Below are 20,778 nucleotides of genomic sequence, written 5' to 3'. Positions count from 1 at the left end.
TAAAACGGAAACAAAGACTAAAATGGTGCTGTGCTTAGAGTTGTTGTCCTGTGTGGTGCCTATGATGTAGGTATAAACTCACACTTCCTCTGTAAGACCTATTCCTGTCAGAGTTTCCTCCAGCTTCTCAATACCTTTTGACGGTTCAAGAAACTGTGCTCGATGGCACCTTAACTGTGCAATTTTTCTGTCAGAAAGACCTACATTTTCCAGCTTTCTAATGGTCCGCTTTTCTTCCATTGTTGGCAGCCTTCTTTTGCCATTTTTAAAACAACTTACTACTTCATGCTATAAAATACTGTTCAACAAAAGATCATGAGGGTTTGGGTTTGGTACCACAGTGTGTTCCAGCTCTGCTTTAGGCAGACAAAAGGTTGTAAAATAAAAAGAAAAAGTTGGAACCCCAGTAGGAACGACTTTTAAGACTCCATCAACCTCTATTGCACAGAAAGACATTTGTGTTGTATTGTGTAATTCTGAAGTGTACACAGGTTTTCAGTTAAAAATGTCCTTTTTTTTTTTACCTCTGGCATTTTACAGCTAACTGGACTTTGGTACCAATTTCAGAAATTGGTTGGACTTTACTATGAAAGTTTCAATTTGCAATTTGATCAGGCAATATGAACATGCATTTTTTTTTTTTTATTGACAATTCAATTTGCAATTTAGGCTTGGAATATGAAAATACTATTTGGAACTTTGAATTGAATGTTAAATATTACAATTCAATATGAAAAATGTAAAAATATTAATTAGAATAAAAAAAAAATCATTTGCATTTTGAATTATCATGGATTTTTGATGCCATTGCAAGTTGAATTGAGGATTGGATATTATTTTGAAGCACGATTAAAAAAAAACGTCCATATTTTAAAACTTAGAAATGAAAAAAATTGCTGTGTAAAGGTACACTATAAATAAGTGGTTATTTTCATTTTACCAAATAGCAGGTTATGATAAATAAACACATCCACAAATTAGTAATTTTGCCACTCATGGATGACTTGCTGCCTCATGTCATGGCCCATCCACAGACTACATTTTATAACCCCTAATCTTGCCTCACAGCACCATGCTTTGTGTGTTATTTTTATTCCGAATTAGGGAGACGTGCATTTATTTTTGAGAGCTTGATCATTTGCTGTCATAGTCAGACATAAGCAAATCCATTTCTGTGGGGCTGTTTAAATGCAGAACAAAATCCTGGAATTTCAAGATCTTCATCGACTAATTTTTCAGTTGAAGCCAGAACATAGAGGGCATGCTTGAAAATAAGTTCAATTTTAAGCAAGCAGTTTTTTTCCCCTACTGGTAATCTATCTGATGGGACATTTTTGATAGGGTCTGGGCTGGTACAGAATGATCTAAGAGAGTATGAAACATCTAATAGCACAAATCTGATTGAAGAAAAAGACTCATACTAGAAATCAGCACATTTATATGGACAGCTGTGAATCTGAGGGTGCAAACCAAATCTTCCTCTGAAGCATGACAAATTTGCTCACATTGTTTTTTTTTTATGTTAAGGCCAGATGCTTTTTTTATTTTTATTTTTTTAAGAGCAACACAACACCGAGCATGAATAGAACTTAAAACTGGACTCAACTTGCATTTTTTTCTTTATTCAACTGACAAGGGAGAATGGATTGTACATAACAAGAGTTTTACTGTTGAACTTGGGCAACTACTTTAGCTTGCACCTTTACGTTGTCTCATAGGCTCTATAAAACATTCAACTTATGTGTGGGTGTGAATTCTAAGACTTACTTTTTCAGCAAACTCCTTAGAAGAGAACTTTTCCTGCAGAGTAAACGAAAAGGCAGAAGTGAGTTTTCAAATGACCTTAATGAATGCATCACATTCCCTTTTCTTCAGGGGGATGTTGTTGTTTTTTTCCCCATGTCATAAATGGTGCATCCCTTTAAAATCTGTAAGTTTCAACTCATTGCATCAGATAAATAACAACAAAAGATGAAAAAGGGTCCATCCTGGTTGCACACATCTCTCATTAACAACTTTCTTTGGCCTCTTTTTACATGAAAAATAATAATAAAAAAAAGATTAAAAACATGAATAAGACTCAGTTCTGAAAATTCTGGGGCCAACAGAAAATTGAACCTTTTGTACACAGAATTTCAAACAAAATGTCAACAATAGCAAAGGTGACAGAGATTTGTCAACAATTTGTTGAAAAGAAAATATTACAGGGGAAAAAGAAATTGTTTCCTCATAGAAAAACTTTTTTTTTTTATAAGGTAGATTGGTGTTGGGCTTCACCATAGAACGTTAAGTTATAGGACATTATGACCCTGAAAAAAAAAAAAAAAAAAAGAAATTAGGACATTTTGAAGGCTAGATGACCTTTTAGCAAAAAAGCAGGGAGCGGGGGCTTACAGCACTGGAAGATAAGAAACACTTTGGCTGAGATTCACCGTATCTCAGGAAAGCAGTGACTACTGAGACCAGCACGCAGTCACGTAAATCTCACAAAACTCTGCAAAACTTATATTGAAAGTAGTTGCAAAAATAGGTTGTTTAAGATAAAATAGGTTGTAGAAGGAGAAGCTCAAAACTCGATATCAGAGCAAAAAACATTCGTACCAAAATGAATTTAACCACAACAGGCCTGAGGTGATGTGTGGATGACAGTACATGTTTTTTTTTCTACTTTGTTTCACACCAGCACACAGCATTAGGCGTGTAAATAGAAACAAGCGTGTTTCCACTTTAGATGGTATAATTTCTTTTAAATGGATTTTAGGAAAACTATAAGTGTATGTTTGAATACAACTTATTTTTTAATTGAGACCTATTGAATCTGGAGTCAAAGTGAGCATTTTAAGCCAATTGTTTGTCTATTGTTGCTTTGCATCATGGTGCATTCTTCTGCTGAAGACGGCCACAGTGGATAAAGAAAGGTAATAATACAAAAGCACTACATAGTCTTCACCAACACCAGCCAAGGCTTTTCATCAGATCATTATTCAAAACATCATATAGCCACTGACTGCTAGCCTTCTAACTTATGGGGGATATCCTAGTGCTATGTCTGCTTTCACCAATCAAAGAGCATGCACCCATTCAGCAATCCCATACAAAAATGGCTTTAAATTCTTCCATCTCTTCCATTCTTCCAATCTTCCATGTTTTATATCTGATGCTCAAAAACCCATTGTTTCCGTTTTTGGTTTGAGGCTGGTTTCAGCATTCTCACACTAAAACGTCTGGGGGTCAACAACACAACTACACTCTGTATTGTGACTGTTTTCTGAATTACTTTCTCCAGCATTTTGAGCGTCAGTAACCCATCTATAAGGTTAGCCCAAGAACTTTGACATCATTAGCTGTAAGAGACGTCTTAGTTTGGGGAATTATAGATTCATGTTTATGAAACCTGGGCTAACAGAACGTGTGCAACTTTAAAATGGCTTTAAAACAGGAAAACACTATTCTTACAGTGTGTGAGAGTCTTTTCTGCTTTGGGAAAATGTTGATATGAGTCTCTGCTGTTACAGAGCTAGTGTTTCATAGGGGAACTCAATCTGACTATTCATACTCAAATATTTTTTAAGATGGAATTAATTTGAGTCACATTTTATCAACTTTAAAATCCAAACTTAACTTACTTGAGGTAGGCTTGTTGTAGAATGGAAACTCAAAGCTCAGACCTTAGGTCTACCTTAAAGCCTAAATCTTCTATGCCCACTCTTTCCTGTTTAGGGTCTGTCAGGTGAAGGCGGGGTTTGCCCTGGGCAGTTTGCCAGTCCACTGCAGGGCCATACAGAGACAGCTAACCACACACTCACACCTAAGGTACAAATTTAGAAAAGCCATTAACCCAAGAGGCATGTTTTTGAACTGTGGGAGGAAGTCGGAGTACCTGGAGAAAACCCACTCATGCTTGGTAGATAATGCAAACAGGACCATGGCAGGACTTTAACCAGGGCCTACTCGCTGCAAGGTGAGAGTGCTCATCCCTGCACCACCATCCAACCCCCTATTTTAAAGCCTTTAAGAAAAAGAGATCTGAATGGCCACAGGCATCTATCTCTATTAGGTTTTCATTTTGGAGAGAAACTCTCCCCCGTTCTCCAGCCTACAAACTATAGGTGTCTGGAGACACTTTGACCAATCACTAGACTGGATTCTGGCGACGTTATAATCCAGCTTTAGTCAGCATTGAGCAATCTTAGAAAGTATTGCACAACATACAACAGCACAAAATAGAAATACCATAAATCGTTGTAGACCAAGATAGGGATTATGGGAATTGTTACTATGACAATGCAGCTTTAATAAAACTGGGTTGGACTGTGGCTTAGGAACATCTGGGCTGCAGGCTGGAATCTTGGCTTTAAAGTTTAAAAAAAATAAACTGTACAAAAATAAAGCAGGTATTCTCAAGTCACTTGGTTCTTTGAATCTGTGAAAAAATCTATTGAAAACAAAATGCTTTATTATTTTTAAAAAGAACACTTTTTTCACATTTCACATTTTTCTCCACAAAATACTTTGTCAATAAGTCTCGAGATGACAGACCAAGAAAGTTTTTGACACATCCTATACAACTATTTACAATACTTCTATGATCTTTAAAAAAAACAATACAATGTTTTTTAATGGAAAAGTTTAGCCTGGCTGTGTTTTTTGCGTCTGTTTAACTTTAACAGGATCTTTATACACACTTGAGTTGTTCATTTCTTTCAGAGTGTAGGGTGCACAGACCTTAAAACAAACAAACGAGCCATTCAGAATCTGAATGCATGGGGGAGATGAGAGAAGGAAACGTGTGAGACTTGTCTCTGGCTGCAATAATCAATGAGACTGATTACTGTGTCCAAAAGGACACCAGCATGAGGCTGTATAAAATCAAATAAATCCCCATTTCAAAAATCATGCGATCCGTTTTAAAAGAAGCTGTTATAAAAACTGCCTATCAGAGACAGAATCAGTGAGAGGGGAGGTTTTCATGATTTCCCTCAAATAAGAAAAAATTAAAGGAAAGCAGCATTGTATGGCCTGTAACCGCTGCATTAACCCTCACTGCCCCCTTTTTACCAGCTGTTATACACACCTCACACTCTCCCTCTAAAATCTTTAAAACCAACTTTTTTTTCACAGTAGCTTTTCAATGATGCGCGAGGAGTTATCATAGATCAAAATCCCTCTGAGGAGTTTAACTGTTTAGAAGGCACTGAAAGGGATTTGTTTCGTTCTTTTTTTTTCTTTTTGAAAATTCAAGATGGCAGCCGCATACCGAGTGCTAAGATCAGCAAAACTTTAGGTGTGGTTGAAGACTAAAATTGGTGGCATGTGTGAAATACTGTATTGTTAAAATCACTTGAACAAAAACTTCCTTTGGATTTTCTCGCAACACGTGTTTTGGTTCCATTGGTGGATTTCATTGACTGTATAAGAGAACTTGACTGAGTGAGTAAGACGTCACCCATAGAAAACGGGTTAATTCCGGCTCCGGTGAAATGAGGCCAATGAAGCCACTTCATCTGGAGCCAGATGAAGTGAGTAAACAGTGATTGGTTAGAGTTGGTCTGAGTCAACGTTTTTTATATAAACTACTTTCACCAATCATAAGTTAGCTTGTTGGAAATTGACACCCCTTCCACTGAAAGCTGTCTTGGAAGAATCTGTAATTCAAAGATTTTGAGCGCTATAGATGCAAGTGGGCATCACATGCTTTTATTGAGGCATCTGATTGGCCAGTATATAACTTAATAACTTGAGATAAAGAATAAAATATCATAAAAACAAAGTAGAATTACCAAGAACATGTTCAAAATTTTCCGAGCAAGGATGGTTATTCTGACAAATAGAATAACGGAGTATTTCTCAATAGAAGTATGACTATGTGTCGGGGTGAAATTTTTGCTCAAAGGTGCAGTAAGAAAGAAAAAATGCTGAAACAATCGGGTCCTTGCAGTCCAGGACTGCTTCAGTCCATGATGAGAGCAAACCAATCTTGTTTGCAGTTTATCTTTTCCATAACGCAGTCACCAAAAGATTTATTTCCCTTGCTGCTAATGCAGGTTTGATTATCTCCCTTCAAAGTCTCCACTCTGGAATAATTCAGATACATTTCTTTCATCATGTGTGTTGGTGGTCTGTCATTTACCTGGTTAAAGGCGTTTTCTAGCAGGTCATTTTCAGCTGCACGCCGGCTCTTGGGAGCATCAGGAGGGCACTGCAAGCACACACAACCATGTCACTTTGTAGCTCTGAAGGGGCATGGCAAAACAGATAATTGTCTCATTATGAGGGAGTGCTTCATCTCATTGATGCTCTACAAAGGAAATCCTTCTGAAAGTGTTTAATATTTCATTGTTTAGTGCAATGTGGGATTTTCAGTATACAGCAGATCCATACTAAAGATCTAATTCTCAGCACATGAAGGCAAAAGATAAAGGAAATGGGGGGGAATGTTTCAGTTTGGAAAGTGCTAATCCTCAAGTAATGTCTTCAGTTACACGGCTGATCCAACTTGCAGAAAATTACAAAACATGTACACTAAAATTACACAACGATGGACAATCAAAAGTCACTCAGTGTGTGACAGAACTAGAGGAAATGTTTAATCACTGCAATTATCCATTTCTTTACAATCTTTACGAGTTTTAACCAAACTCTGAAGATGACTTCTTCAGCTATACATTGAAAAACAGATATTTGTGTATAGTTTATGTCTACCTACACCAATAGTTGCTATTGGATATGATATTGATTCAAGCAAAAGCTAAAATCAAGCACAGAGAGCAAACTCTTGAATTCTAAAAATAAGCAGTTTGATACTTCCTTTTTTCAAAATAGGTGTGTGAGTGTCAGGAGTTATGCACCGTATTCTCCCTAACCTCTCTAGAATTTAAATGCAGCTTGGAGGGAGCCCTGCAGCAAACATGCCATGAGCAAAAGTGAAAAAGCCTTTTTTCTTAAAACCATCCCTAATCAATTTTACAGAATGCAGCTCCGAGTGCTGAGCTCCTCACTTTTATACATCTGAGGAAGTTTTACCCTCTTTTTGTGCTCCCCCATTGAGATCTATTCTGCAATTAAGACACACACAAAGATACAAGGAGAAACTACATGGAAAAGTCTGTCAAAAAGTTGAATAAAACATGCTTAGATGCTAAATGAAGCCAAGAGCTGAAGCCAAGTGTCTTTCTTTTAAATGAGTTTTGCAAAATTGCAACAAAAAAAGGAGTTACAAACAAAGTAGTTACTGATTGTGTAATTTGTCAAGTTGATGTGGTAAAATATAAACCTCACATTTCACTTTTACTTGTAGTTAGTTGCTTGTGTACTTGCGATTGCTGATGATAAGTATTGACAGAGTACTTGGTAGGTAATCTAACATAAAGCTAGTTAAGGTTGATATTTCAGACAAATCATGCATTTTGTGGTACAAGCACCAAAATTCGCATTGCTATACCTTAGGATCTCCTCTTTCAGGAAAGTATGTTTACTGTGGGAAAAAATGCAATATGGGGACCATTCTCAATTAAGGTATCCATAAGCTCAATTGTTAAAACAATATTCGATTTATATTTCCCCCCAGCCTTAACAATATGGGCTGTTAATGCACAAAATGTAGTCTTTAAACTAGAGGGGTACCTACAAAAAAATATATTTTTTGATTTTCTCATGGCAAACATGCTTTTCTGAAAGGGGATCCTGAGTTACAATCATGCCAACTTTAGTGCTAGTACCACAAAATGCACAAGAAAGTATTTAAACAGTACCTTACCAAGAAATTGTTTTCGTATTCATCGAAATTCTAAGTTGTATATTATTTAGTTAGTATTTTATCATTTTCTGGTGCAGAAAATGATTTGATTATGCATGTCCACTTAAAAGAAATTATTAAGAGGTGGGAGATTGCTTAATCTTTTTTTTGGGAAGCTAAATTTGCTTTTTGGGCATTAAAAAAAAGCCTCCACCAGACTACTTGTCTTGTGCTGTCTCTTAACACAATCACTTATATTTCTAAACAAAAAGTCTTCAGTTTAAAATGGGTAACTCTTTGGTGAAATTCTGATTCTTCTCAACCAATTTAACAAATTTAAAGGAGGACAATATTGAATTCTAGCAAGTTTTTATAGGTTATAATTATTTAAAACATCCAAGACTTGATAAGAGTTTCAGAATTTGTTGGAAACTGAGGCGATAGCATACATATTTTGAGTGTCAGTTAGGAAAATTGCATAAAGAATGGCAATTTTTGTCACTGAATAATTTCATACATTTAATCTATATAAAAAAACAAATATGTATCTTCCTGTTACAAATGTATTTTTTCATGACAGGATAAAGGTCTGTAGAACAGAGTTTGTTTTTACCCGAGCTCCGGGTATCTCACAGCAGGCCTCCAGGACGGCAAGAGAAGGGTCACAATAAAGCGCTGCTTGCTGAATATCCATCTGAAAAATAGGAAAATGGAAAGGAAGAAGGGAACGTTTTTTGTGTGTGTGTTACCAGGCTTTGACTCTTCTTTTTTGTATTTCTTTAATACCCATAAATGAGGCAGTAAACAAGACAGAGAACCAATTAATTTCTCATTTATATGAATCATTGAGGAAGTTATTTGTCAGGAGGTTCACCTGAGTGTGCAACTCTGTGCCATCAAAATACCTTCTCTGCATTTTAACTAAGCCATTCAATAGATTATTGTTAATAATAGTATGAGTTTGTGATTCTATAAGGTTTGCTTTGTTATTTAAATTAGAACAGGATACAACTGCAGCAGCATACAACCACAGGCCCACAAATCTTTTGGACATTAAAAGTGGGTAAACATTTTTAAAACAAAGGCTTTTAGGGCAGGGAATACACTCACAAAAAGTATATTTACACATATTTTCTTCAGGATATTGAAATGTGTGGTACAGCAACATAATAACATGTGACTGCAAATACTACTGATCAAATAAAGGTACTATGGCTCTTTTCAGCATTAGAAACCACCCAGTTTATAGAGAAATATAATAAAGGTCAGCATATGTTCAAAGAATAACTTAGGATGACATTTACAATAAATGACCAAGCAGGAGCACACTTTATGTTTAATCAGATTTGACATAGAAACCAACTTCTTGGTTTTCCAACTCTTAAGAAATATAACTTGGTGATTTATTTAAATATAGAAAACGTACATCTGGCTAAGAAGTCACACAATAAAGCTTTAGATTCAATTGTTTTACATAACAATAGCTGAGTTTCCATTGACTGTAAAATTTTTCCCAAATTGGATTTGCAACTAACTCCATTAAATACTCCTAATGGAAACGCGACAATTTAGAAAAAACTCGAACTATCGAAAATAGGAGAAGAAGGAGGTGGTTTTTGAGGTGCATCGAAATTGACATATTTTGTAAAACTAAATAAAAAGACAAACAAACACATGAATAAAAGTGTGAAATTGACTACCAGACCTGCACTGGTCCAGCATCTGAAGCACGAACGCCCAGCAGCGTGTGTCCATCAGTCTGCACCACTCCTCTGGGCTCAAGCGGTTTTGTCTCGATGGAGCTGCAGTCCACATGGAGAGAGGCAGCGCCATGCTGCACGCTCAGGGCCAGTTTGTGCCAGCGGAGGTCCATAAGGGCCTCCACTCCTTCCCCAGAGAAAACACAGCTCACTGGATCAGCCGATGAGTCCAGTCCTCTGGCTCTGAGAGTCATTGTGCCATCTGGACCGCTGAGGTCCACGGAGAACTAGGTTTTGGATGTAGAATTAAATGTTAAGGCAGGGGGATTATAGGAGTATTATGCACACACACATATATATATATATATATATATATATATATATATATATATATATATATATATATACACACTGTATAAAGGAGTATAAGTCGCGCTTTTATGTAGAGTTTGGCCAGGGGTGCGACTTAGGAACAACTTATCTGATAACTTATCTGACGTTTGATTTTTTTTAAACATAAACAGGCTCATGTTTGTAATTTTCAAAATAAAAACTGGTTTCCCTTTTGCATTTGTTTACCACTAACAACATTTAGAGGGCACTGAATATGTGGATCAGTATTTGCTATTGACAGCAATGCAGAAGAAGAAGCGCTGTCCAAAAGAAACATGGAGGAAAATCGTTCAACTCTTGAATGTTATGATATTTTTCCTGTTTGCATCGAGACATTATTGTTTTGATTTTGTTTTTTTCCTTCCCTCGGACTAAGGCAAGTCATCAAACTGGGTCAGAGAAAGATAGAGGAAATGCTGATAGTGTCACTATTTCACACCTGCAGTAGACGGTGAACCTCAATTTAAAAAAAAGTCTCTGAACGATCGCATGAACCCAGACATGTAGACATAATAACCAATGCTTTCGCAGAACTCTTGAAAATCAATAAATCTGATTCCTCAGCATCATCCCTGTCTTCCATGCATTGTAAATGAGATATATGGTCAAAGCTTACATGTAGCAATGAGGTTAAAAACTTTTAACAGTAGCTTCTCCAAAAAGCATCTTGTAGCATCAAGTTTATGAACACATTTTTAGCAAGCATTGAATTTGACACGTGTTTGAAAAAGAGGCAGCAAACAAGAATTTAGCGCGTGAATCGCACTTTTACACTGGACTTGGCTGAGTTTTTCAGAAGGGTTGCAGTTTTCTCCCAGAATTTCTACTCCGGTGCGACTTAAATAGGATTTTTTTGTCTTCTTTGCTATGAATTTTTTGGCTGCTGGGACTTATACTCTGGAGCGACTTATGTTCAGAAAAAATATGATAAGTAAAGTCAAAATGAAGATGTCAGTGGTCCAATTTCTCGGGTGCTATCTGATGTAAATCATGTGTGTAAAGCACTGAGACATCATCAAACAAAGCGTTTGAGCACTGCAGCAACGATGAAGTCAAAAGGAAGACATATTAATTACACACACGAGCAGTATAGCCAATCAATCACCTCTAATGAGGCGACTTAGCTTCCATCCATCATATGCACTAAGTATTTAAATCTGGCCTCAGATTTCTAGTGATTATTGGAAGTCTGGGGGGACTACAGCATTTCATCATGGAACACACATGAATATGAATGAAGGTGAATGAAAGAGGAGAGTAGGATGTCATTTAAGAGGGGGTTGCATAGCATGTGAGGGAGAGGGAGGTCTGCTCTGCACAAAACAAGAAAGGACAAAAGGCGAATGGATGAAAGCGGGAAGAAAATTGAAAAGATGTCGCGCGAGAAAAGAAATCGAAAGGCAAAGTGGATGACAATGCAAAAGTGTGATGAGAGAGGGCAAGGAAGAGGAGAAAAAGTTGGGATGATTAAAAGGTGAGAGATCTATGAGGAGTAAAACTCAGGATAGAGTGAGTGAAAGTATTTGCAATGACGTGAGGAAAAGGAGGAGAGATTGAATGAGTGGGGAAGAATAAAGGGAGCTGCACCTGTGGGTATCCTTGCTGATCCAATATTTGAAACAGGTATACTGTGTCCGTGAGGGCAGTCTCTTTCAAAGCCAGGGTGAAGATCAGGGTGAACTCATCAGGTAAACCATGAGGGAACACATGACTGTAACACACAAGTTCAGGAAGTTCAGAGAAGCAACAGTCCTGTCATTCATAAATGTTACTGAGCCACAAACTCGAATGTCTTAGAAAAAATCTGAGTTTAGACTGCCCTTCCCAACATGAAAACATTAACCTGCCATAATTACATGAAGCTCTAAAGGATAACAAAAATATTTAGCTACAACTTAAGTCAATGTCTTAATTTGATTAAGTCCATGGCCTGAATAATAAAAGTAAGAAATAAATATCTTTTTGAATAAGTCAAAAACACCAAATCGGATTATTTAATTGTGGGCAAACAGTGCTTATAGCTACAAGCTTCAGCTTATCACATTTCATCAGGTTTCATCTGGGATATGCAGGATGATCACGTCAAAAAAATGACTCTAGAATGACTATTAAATGTTATCTGTAGAATCTTTAGTCATCAAATTATCAAGCAAAAATGTATCAACTTAAAAAATGTTATTTTTTAGATTATAAGAAATGTCAAAACAGTATTTTAAAATTACCCCTACTTGTTGTTTTGTGGCTCGTTACTTTAAATAAACTGAAAGTGCTACTGTTAAACTAACAGCAGGCAAAATACAGGGATCAAATCTAAAAACGATAACTTTAATGCTATAGCCTTATGCCTTAGTCACGTGCACCTATAAGGGGGTTGACCTGTATGGGTGCTGCAGGTTTTTAGGGTTGTGTGGCCCCATGGAGGGTCGTAGACAGGAGTGGCTGCATCTTGAGAGGAGCACTGGTGTGTTTGATGCTACAGTATGTACACACTGGGCATGTGATACACATTCAAGAACACACCAAACAGGCATTCTTGATTATGGTTTTAGCATATGGAATTCACATTGGACTGTCGCTACCTGTTTGTAGCGCTTGTACTCAAATTTGGAAGAGGCTTGGTGCTAAATGTGGAAGCGGTGCAAATCTTTCAACCATAAAGGCAATGATAACTACGGCTTACCAATTGGGTAACCTCACTCCGACAATGTTTCAAACTGTTTTCAGAAAAACAGGAAAAGAATAAAATCCAAGTCTCCTTGGTAAGGAATTGAAGTTTTGATCTTTTATGTATCAATCTGCAGACTAGAGAGGACAAAACCAAAATACTCCTGGGTTTCTAGCATTTTCTATATATTTTCAATTTCTGAATTGTAGCTTGCGTCTCTCGACGCCTGAGTGATCATTCTTGATTTTCAAGCTCTCTCCTTCCTTGAATTTCGTCCTTTTTGCGCTCTTTCCACACAAATTATGACTGCAGTGCAGCACTACAATGCAAAGCCCTTGAGTATGACCCCCTGGCATTCATTTTCAGAGTAGATGCAGTCCGGCAGGCTGCATCTCTCAGCTCTGGTCAAGGGCATCGAAGCACACTAATACAAAATACACTCACACACATGCAAAGATTCCGCCTTTGGAAGTGTGTGGATGTACTGTGAGATGAAGGCTTCACAACCAACTATGTGCTCTCTGAAATGGCAAACACATTCATATACTCTTTGTTGCTCTTTTTCACCTCTTCTTTGCACAAACAGCAGACGGTTCTGCACAGAGTCGTTGATACTGGCAGGTGCTTTCTCCCTGCTACAATTGGTGATTTATGACTGAGGGAAGATCAGAGGGAAACCAGCCAACCACAGGACATCAAAACAAAGTCAGTATGTGTCAGAGGAAAAGTAAAGAAGACACAAAAAAAATGGAAAACAACAAAAACTCGGGATGGAGAAAAACAGCAATGTTTAACAAAGAAACCCAGGATGCAACTGAACAACTGTGTGAATGTTTGACTTTTAACACTAACATTTTTTGTTAAATTTGTTCATGGAGAGTTAAAAAGAAGCAGAAGCAGAAACGTCATTTCTGAGAGCAGGAGTTTTGGATTGTTCAGCACACACATGAGCTGCAGGGCACAAAACCACTCAACAAAACTATTGACTTTTAACTTGGTAGCACTGGACCTTGCCCTTTTACATATATGTCCTTCAGAAACACTCAAAATCCACAGAAAAGTTACACATACACACAAATGATAAGAAGATAAATCTTGTGGTGGGGAGCAGGCCCAGACAAATGGAGATCTTAGAGTAGAGTTAAGGTTGCTGTCCTTCACTCAAGGATTTATATCAAGGTGTAGTACAATTATTTGTCAAAACTTCTGTTAGGTTTGTTTTAAACCTAAAATTTGGGGGTTGTTGTCATTCCTCAGTCATTATACACAGCCAATGGAATTGCCAAACTCACTGGTAAGATCAGAGATTTTCGAGGGTTGATGAAATTAGATTATAATATTGTGCTATCCACAATTTAAATAACTGCTGTCTAGGTTTTTGACAAGCAACATTACTTTAAAAAAAGTTAGTAATCAAAATGTTATTTTTCTAAGAAAAGAAAAAAAAACTTTTTTCAATTCAGATTCTGATAGGATCATTCTGAATGTAGTTTTATATACAGTGTTAACTTCCTCTGTTTTTCTGAGGGCCTGGAAGGGATCTGATGACTTGATGTAACATTTGTTATTCAACTTTTGTGGTAAACTAAGCTTGTGTTACAGTGGTTCCTCTGGTACCTTTGCCCTGGATCTCACCAATATTCATGCTGAAACCAACAACTTTTAATGTCTGGGCTTATAGTCTTAAAAGTTTCACACAAACCCGACATAAAGTTTTGAGGATCTGATCAGTGGAATAAAGGAGATGGTTAAGTTTCAACTGATAAATATTGCGGACTGCACTTTCTTTATTATTTAGCGTTCATTCAGGAATAAATAGAGTTTTTTATAGAATAATGTTTTTATCCTTTAGCTTTCCCTTCTGTATTGCTTTTGATTTTTGTGCTTTTTGCCGGAAGCAGACAACTTGTACAAGCTCTGGATGCCTCATCTTTACACGTATATCTATTTTATTTAAATTATATAATGCATATATATATATATATATATATATATATATATATATATATATATATATATATATATATATATATATATATATATATATATATATATATATATATATATATATATATATATATATATATATATGTATATATATATCCCAGCCTTTGATGGGATACTCACTGCTACAAGTGTTGGGCCCTTGACCACCATACCATAACTCAGGTGGCAGATATCCTACCAATGTCAGGAACAAGCCCTGAGCACCAGAGCGATAGAGGCTCAGATCTACCACACCAGACAAGACCCAAGGTGTAGGCTGTGTAAAGAGGCACCTGTAACAATCCAGCACATACTGTGTGCTGTAAGATGCTGGCAGGAAAAGCATACATGGAGCACCACAATCAAGCGGCTGGAATAATATACAGGAACATGTGTGCAGAATATGAACTGGAAACCCCAAGGTCAAAATGGGAAACACCTCTGAAGGTGGTAGAGAATGAGAGGGCAAAGATCCTGTGGGACTTCCAGATCCAGACTGACAGGATGAAGGCATTGTAGTGGTGGATAAAGAACAGAGGGAAACTGTTGGTGGGTGTGGCAGTGCCAAGCAATAGTAAAAAAAAGAGGGGGGGTTGAGGCTATCAGTTAAACTGCAGGTCTCTTCCAAAATAAGTGGGCATATGGGGGATGAGGGTGGGGGTTCTACTGCTTTTTTTGTTAAGGTTTTGTGTGAAATGGCCACAAGTCACCAATGTGAAAATTGGTTTAGTTGAAAATGTTGGTGGGGAGGTTTATTGTCAAGCGCCAAAACTCGCCTGATGAGTATTTCAGTGTAGAACCGCTACTGCTGAGAACCCTCCAGGACTCTGGTAGAGGACCCATTTGGGCAAAGACCACCCTCTATTGTGAAAGAGATGGTATCAGATAAGCTTTTATAAATGATTTGCTTATTAGTTTTGCATTTCTTAGGAGAACTCAGAAAAAAAAGCCATATATTTAAGAAAAAAGAAACAAAAGAAAAAAAAACAGTGAATTCTGGGTGCAGACAGAGACTGACTGGCAGCCAACAGGCGAGGCCTTTGTTCTGGCACTGATTATGCTCCGTCTCAGTCAAACAAACGTCACCCAGGTGGCACAAATTAGTGGTAAAATGACTGCAAAGCTCACTAGCATCAAAATAAAAAAATTCCAACACATCTAGTTCAAGTAAGAGTGAGGAGACAAAAAGCAGTATTCCCGTCCTCTGGTCTAGGGCAAAAAACTATCCCAGAGTTTCCTTTTTAGCTCTGGAAATACGTATTTCCTGAGATATGAGGTTATTTTTATTTTATTGTATTTTATTTTTTTAATGTTCTCTCCCTTCTTCTACTTAAAAAAACAAAATCTCTTGAAGACTGACATTATTTTTTGACTGAGGACAGAATGTTTTACAGAAAAAAAAATGAAGGATTGATTGTGAAAGTGAAATGTTTTGCACTGTTTGTGTGTTTTCTTTTCTTTTTTCCTTCTGTGGATAGAGTAATCTCTGAATGTGCTCACGTATCAGCACTGGACGCATAGTTCTGGCATGATCCATAGATTCTCCAAAAGTGCCTAATTGGTAAAAGACGTTGCAGGAAGTCAAGGAAAAGAGAAAAAAAAAATTGCATCTGAGAAATTATGTTTTTTTTGTGTGTAAAAGAATACAATTACTTTATTGTTTTAGCATATTCATCATATCAACTACCGTATTTTCCACACTACAGTGCTCACCGGATTATAATGAATGGGCTATTTTCAAACTATGTCATCTAAAGGCGCACCAAGCTACAAGACGCAATAAGGGAGACAAGAGTCAGAGATAAATCCATCAGTAAGTCAGAGGTTTTCGAACCAGCGAGCTTCTGCACAAAAGAAAGGAGCAAAGGTTTTCAAGGATTTCCGATACATTTAAATTGAGGCAAAAATACTGGAAATCCTGGAATATCTAGAAATTTGAAGGACCAAAAGCTATAACTGGAAAAAAGCTGAAAGAGCTGAACATTTTAATAGCTGAATGGTATAGCTGAAAAATTGTAGAAAGAGTTAAATGGTAAAAAATGGCGGAAGATACTATACTATACTAAATAAATAATAAAAAAAGGAAAAAACAATGGGTTTAATGCTTTATAGCATTAATTCTTTATTTAAGACTGTCTGAAGTTTAAGGCGCAGTAATTAAAAAAAAAGCTTAAAGACTTTTATGTGTGGCTCACAGCACAGAAAATGCTTAATTAAAACACAAGTCTTCAGCTTTAAGTTCAGGAAATTTTCATTTCAAGAGCTTCTACATGCGGTTACAACCAAACAAGCTGTTAAAAGTTCGCTTTACAAGCCAGTGTGAATGCTCAAGGAAATTCATTGGTTTTGGAAATGCAATCAATGGCTGGCCTGACGGTGTACTCTTTTTTTTTTTTTACACAACAGCCATCCTTCAGTATTTAAGCACAGAATGCAGGTTTAGAACTTAACAACTGGGGCTTGTTCAGGGCGCTGAGCAGAGACAGTCTGTCAGAATAACCCTGCACAGGAACTCAGTTTATTGCTCTTTCTTTCAGACAATCCACAATGTGCTGGTGTGAGATCCCTGCGATGGAGTGGTGGTGAGAGAAAAAGGTGCTGAGGAAGAAGTGTCTATGCAACTTACTCGTTGGACCGCAAAAGTGCCGTCTTGCCCAATCGGAAAACAACAGATCCTCGGGGGTTACGCATCTTCTTAACATCTGGGTTCTTGAGCAAGGAGAATCGTCTCACCAGATTAAAACCTGGTAACAAAAATAAATTATCATCTGTTCAACACATTAATAAAAATCATATCATGAATATCAAGTATGCCTAAAAGTATTTCCTACCAGTAACGTTGTCCCTTGTCATCTTAGGAAACCTCCAATTCTCCACTTGTAGGGGTGGGCATTGCACACCTGTGGCTATAAAAGAAAAAAGGACCATTGCCATTTAAACTCTTAAAAATGTGTCGTATTTTTGTAGAAGAAGTTATTAAGGAACTATAATGGCAGAAGCTGCCCACCAGGCAAGTAAATTCTGTGAAAGATAACCAGTAACTTCAAACAGCATGTTCATTTGAGACCAACTACTTGGTAAAATATTCATCTGGGAGAAAAAAAAGAACATGAGTTAGGCAGGTTGAAGGAAAAAAAAAGCAAGAATAACACCAAAGATGAAATGAGGGCAAAGCTGTGCAAAAACTCAGTCTGACAGGTTGTCTAGCACCAAGCCTGTCTGTCGAGGTTGGCTCATTTTGATAGATATGTTCTCACCCTGTCAGCTGAGGTTGCACAGAAAAGTGTTGCTTGTCAGAGAGCCCTGCCTGACCGCAGGGGGGGTGAGATGTGTAGAAAAATTACTCACTGGGAAAGGTAGACATGAACTCTGTAAATCACTGTGATCCAAGTTAATTGATCTCTTTGGGGCTAAGGACCATGGCCCCAAGCAAGACGTTTGGCCAAGCAGAGCCTTTTTTCCCATCATTTCTTTTACATTTTTCTTCCTAAACCATGAAGAGAACATAGAAATAGAAGATTCTGTGTTTGCAAACAACAAAACTTAATACGTTTCTCCAAGCTTTGCTGCATACTACAAACTATTTGAATTTACCTCATACATAGACATAATATGATTATTTATTGTGCTTAGTATGTTATTTTGAATTTTCATTCTAACCAGTAAATGGCAATGATAACAGAAATGAAGAGCTTCAGAAATGTTTGAGATGTCTTGTTACTCATTGACCTTATTATTCATAATTATGTAAATTTATCAGGTATAGAAATATAACTTATATTTGTTCCAGGCGCTGGTTGCAATTATATTTAACAGTTTGTCAAGATCTGTCTGAAGTATTGATCTTGGAAGCCATTAAGCGACTCTGCCACAGACAAATGAAGGTCACATAAGTCATTTTAAAATCTCAACAATAGTCAAATGTTCCAACTTTGTTTGTGGCATTGTTGCAGTTGGATTTTTACTTGGCATTGTCTTCTAACCTGTATTTTCCTGTAGGTTTACATGTACAATGCTGCCTATTTGTAGCAAGATTACTTCAATGAACTTCGACTGACAATGGACTATGATCGACAGGTGTTCATTTGTCACTCTCTTAATCGCACTTGGGATAAACTCCTGCACCCGGGCAACTTTAAACTGGATAAACAAACAAAAATAAAATATCTAAACATGAAAACACAATAATGTAAATCTAAGTAAAGCCTTAGTCACATGCACCTTTATAAGGGGTGGGGGGGTGGGGGGGTTGACCCATAAAGGTGCTACGGGTTTTTGGGTTGTTCAGGCCAATGGAGGGCTGTAAAAAGGAGCAGCTGCATCGTAAGGGGCGTGCAGGTGTGACTTGTAGTCCCCTTCAGGCTCGTACATACATCTCAGGGGACTTCATGAAAGTGGAACGCACTATTGTTGTTTGTGTGGTAAAGTTATTGCGAAGTATTTGTCAGGATAATACAAGTTACGAGTACTTATGACGATGCTTATGGGTGATGCTGTCCTACAGTTCCCCTACGCCACACTCTTTTCATTATAAGGTATGCATTCTGACTCCTTACTGATGTATGCTGAATGCATGCGGTGTGTTGATGATACATAAGTGCCCATGGGATGTGTACAAAAACTACGCTCTGATTGTCTAATTTCCTCAATTCCAACCATCAGGCTACACGCCATAGTTGCACACTTACCACATGAACAGCACTAATGGGCTCCTTGCGCAGGATTTGGAGAAGTGAAAATATCTGAAAAACCCATAATACATGTCTGCGTCTCACCTACTTCACCTTTACTCTCCCAGCATACCCGCAGAATATTGTGCATGAACATTGTAACTCTACGGGTTCACCGACCGGTCTATGACCTTGTTTTTTGTGGGTCACCCGCGTTCCCTGTACAAGTTTGCCTGTTTTTTTCCCATGTAGACAGACTGTATACACCTGTGAGGGCAGTTGTGACTATGGCCAAAGACGAAATGCTGTTAGTAGAGATAGAAGAATGGGAGAAACTACAAGGAGCCTCAGAGCACTAAATATAAATATGATTGTAACCCTGCTTAAGTTACTTAGTTATTTCTACTCTTTTATTTAGTGTACTTTTCAGTTTCTCCACTGGTGGCAGTCAACATTTTAAATGTTGGTTTTTTTTGGATTTGCCAGGAGTGATCATCCTGTCATTGTTTTTATCTTTGACGTCTTTTCAACTTTTCTCAAAGCACAGCGTCAGAGAAAAAATACTTGAGCGAGGTAAAGAGAGAAAAAAAGACTTGAGCGAGTTAGTGTGTACCCAGGAAGAGGAATCTGGTTAAAGAGCTACGTTGGACTTTGATAACTTTGTGGTGAAATACGTTATCTCGACTGTTTTTTTTCTTGGTGTACATCTGGATCCCCGACCTTCCTTCGTTCAACTCATCTACTCCATAATCATTCCATCATCTTACCTCCTTGGTTCATCTCATCTCAACTCATCTACTGTTTGGACATTAAGTGGGTTACTTTTATTTCTTTTTTGAGTGCACTCAAACGGTTATTTATTTTATTTTCTAAAGAAAGGAGAAAGTTGGACTCAGATTTAATTTTTTTTTTTTGAGATCTCAATTTTATTTTAACCTCGTTTTCATGTCAGTGGCCACTTGTTTTTTTTTTGTGAATTGTTAAATATAAGAAATTTACTCAGTTCTGCAGACTGTTATTTTGTGTTATTTTATTGCTTAAACTAAGTATTGTTATCTGGTTCAACTGTAAATCATACAACTTCTTTGGGGTGGAATATTCCCTGCTAAATATTGGAATACATGACAGTAGACAATCTCCTCATTGAACCTAGACTTAGAGTAACTCCGTTTGAAGTGATTTAGAGCTGTCACCCACAGAAGCACCACCTAGGGGTTACATGATCAAACCTCAATTGTCATCAACTTTTTCTTGGCTCAAATTCACACAATAGCCATGTAAAACAGTCTTAATACTAATCCCAAAATAATAACATCAATTTGACTTTAATTAAGAGCTCTGACTTTAATTTCACAGCAGCTAACTCAAATAAAAGTGGAATCATTCATGCGCTTCATCTCTTATTATCAGGATCATCATTTGACACCCTGGAGTTTTTCTTTATCTCGATTTCAAAACAGCAAAGACAGCGTTACAAAGCAAGGCACATTTCACCCTCTCTGACGGCACAGAGGGGCATTCTTTTTTGCTTTGTTCAAGTGCAAATCATAGCCTGGGAAATAGATGTCAAACAGTGGTTATGTAGGACGCTGAAAGAAAAATGAGAAGTCAAAGAAACTACATGAATAA

General features: G+C 37.3%; 1 protein-coding gene across 2 annotated transcripts in view; it reads right to left on the bottom strand.

Moving 5' to 3' along the window:
- Positions 1 to 20,778, bottom strand: part of col16a1 (collagen type XVI alpha 1 chain) — a 106,832-nt gene that overhangs the window by 68,866 nt on the left and 17,188 nt on the right. For both annotated transcript variants that reach the window (XM_023959862.1, XM_023959863.1), the window contains exons 3-9: positions 17,311 to 17,385; positions 17,106 to 17,223; positions 11,416 to 11,539; positions 9,441 to 9,722; positions 8,349 to 8,429; positions 6,131 to 6,199; positions 1,768 to 1,800 (exon numbers count right to left, since the gene is read on the bottom strand). In XM_023959862.1, coding sequence (XP_023815630.1) covers positions 1,768 to 1,800; positions 6,131 to 6,199; positions 8,349 to 8,429; positions 9,441 to 9,722; positions 11,416 to 11,539; positions 17,106 to 17,223; positions 17,311 to 17,385 — 782 coding nt within the window. The remainder of the gene's footprint in view (positions 1 to 1,767; positions 1,801 to 6,130; positions 6,200 to 8,348; positions 8,430 to 9,440; positions 9,723 to 11,415; positions 11,540 to 17,105; positions 17,224 to 17,310; positions 17,386 to 20,778) is intronic.

The sequence above is a fragment of the Oryzias latipes genome, chromosome 11, assembly GCF_002234675.1.
Source record: "Oryzias latipes chromosome 11, ASM223467v1".
In the NCBI taxonomy this organism is placed as follows: Eukaryota; Metazoa; Chordata; class Actinopteri; order Beloniformes; family Adrianichthyidae; genus Oryzias; species Oryzias latipes.
This window is presented reverse-complemented; position numbering and strand designations above follow the sequence as displayed.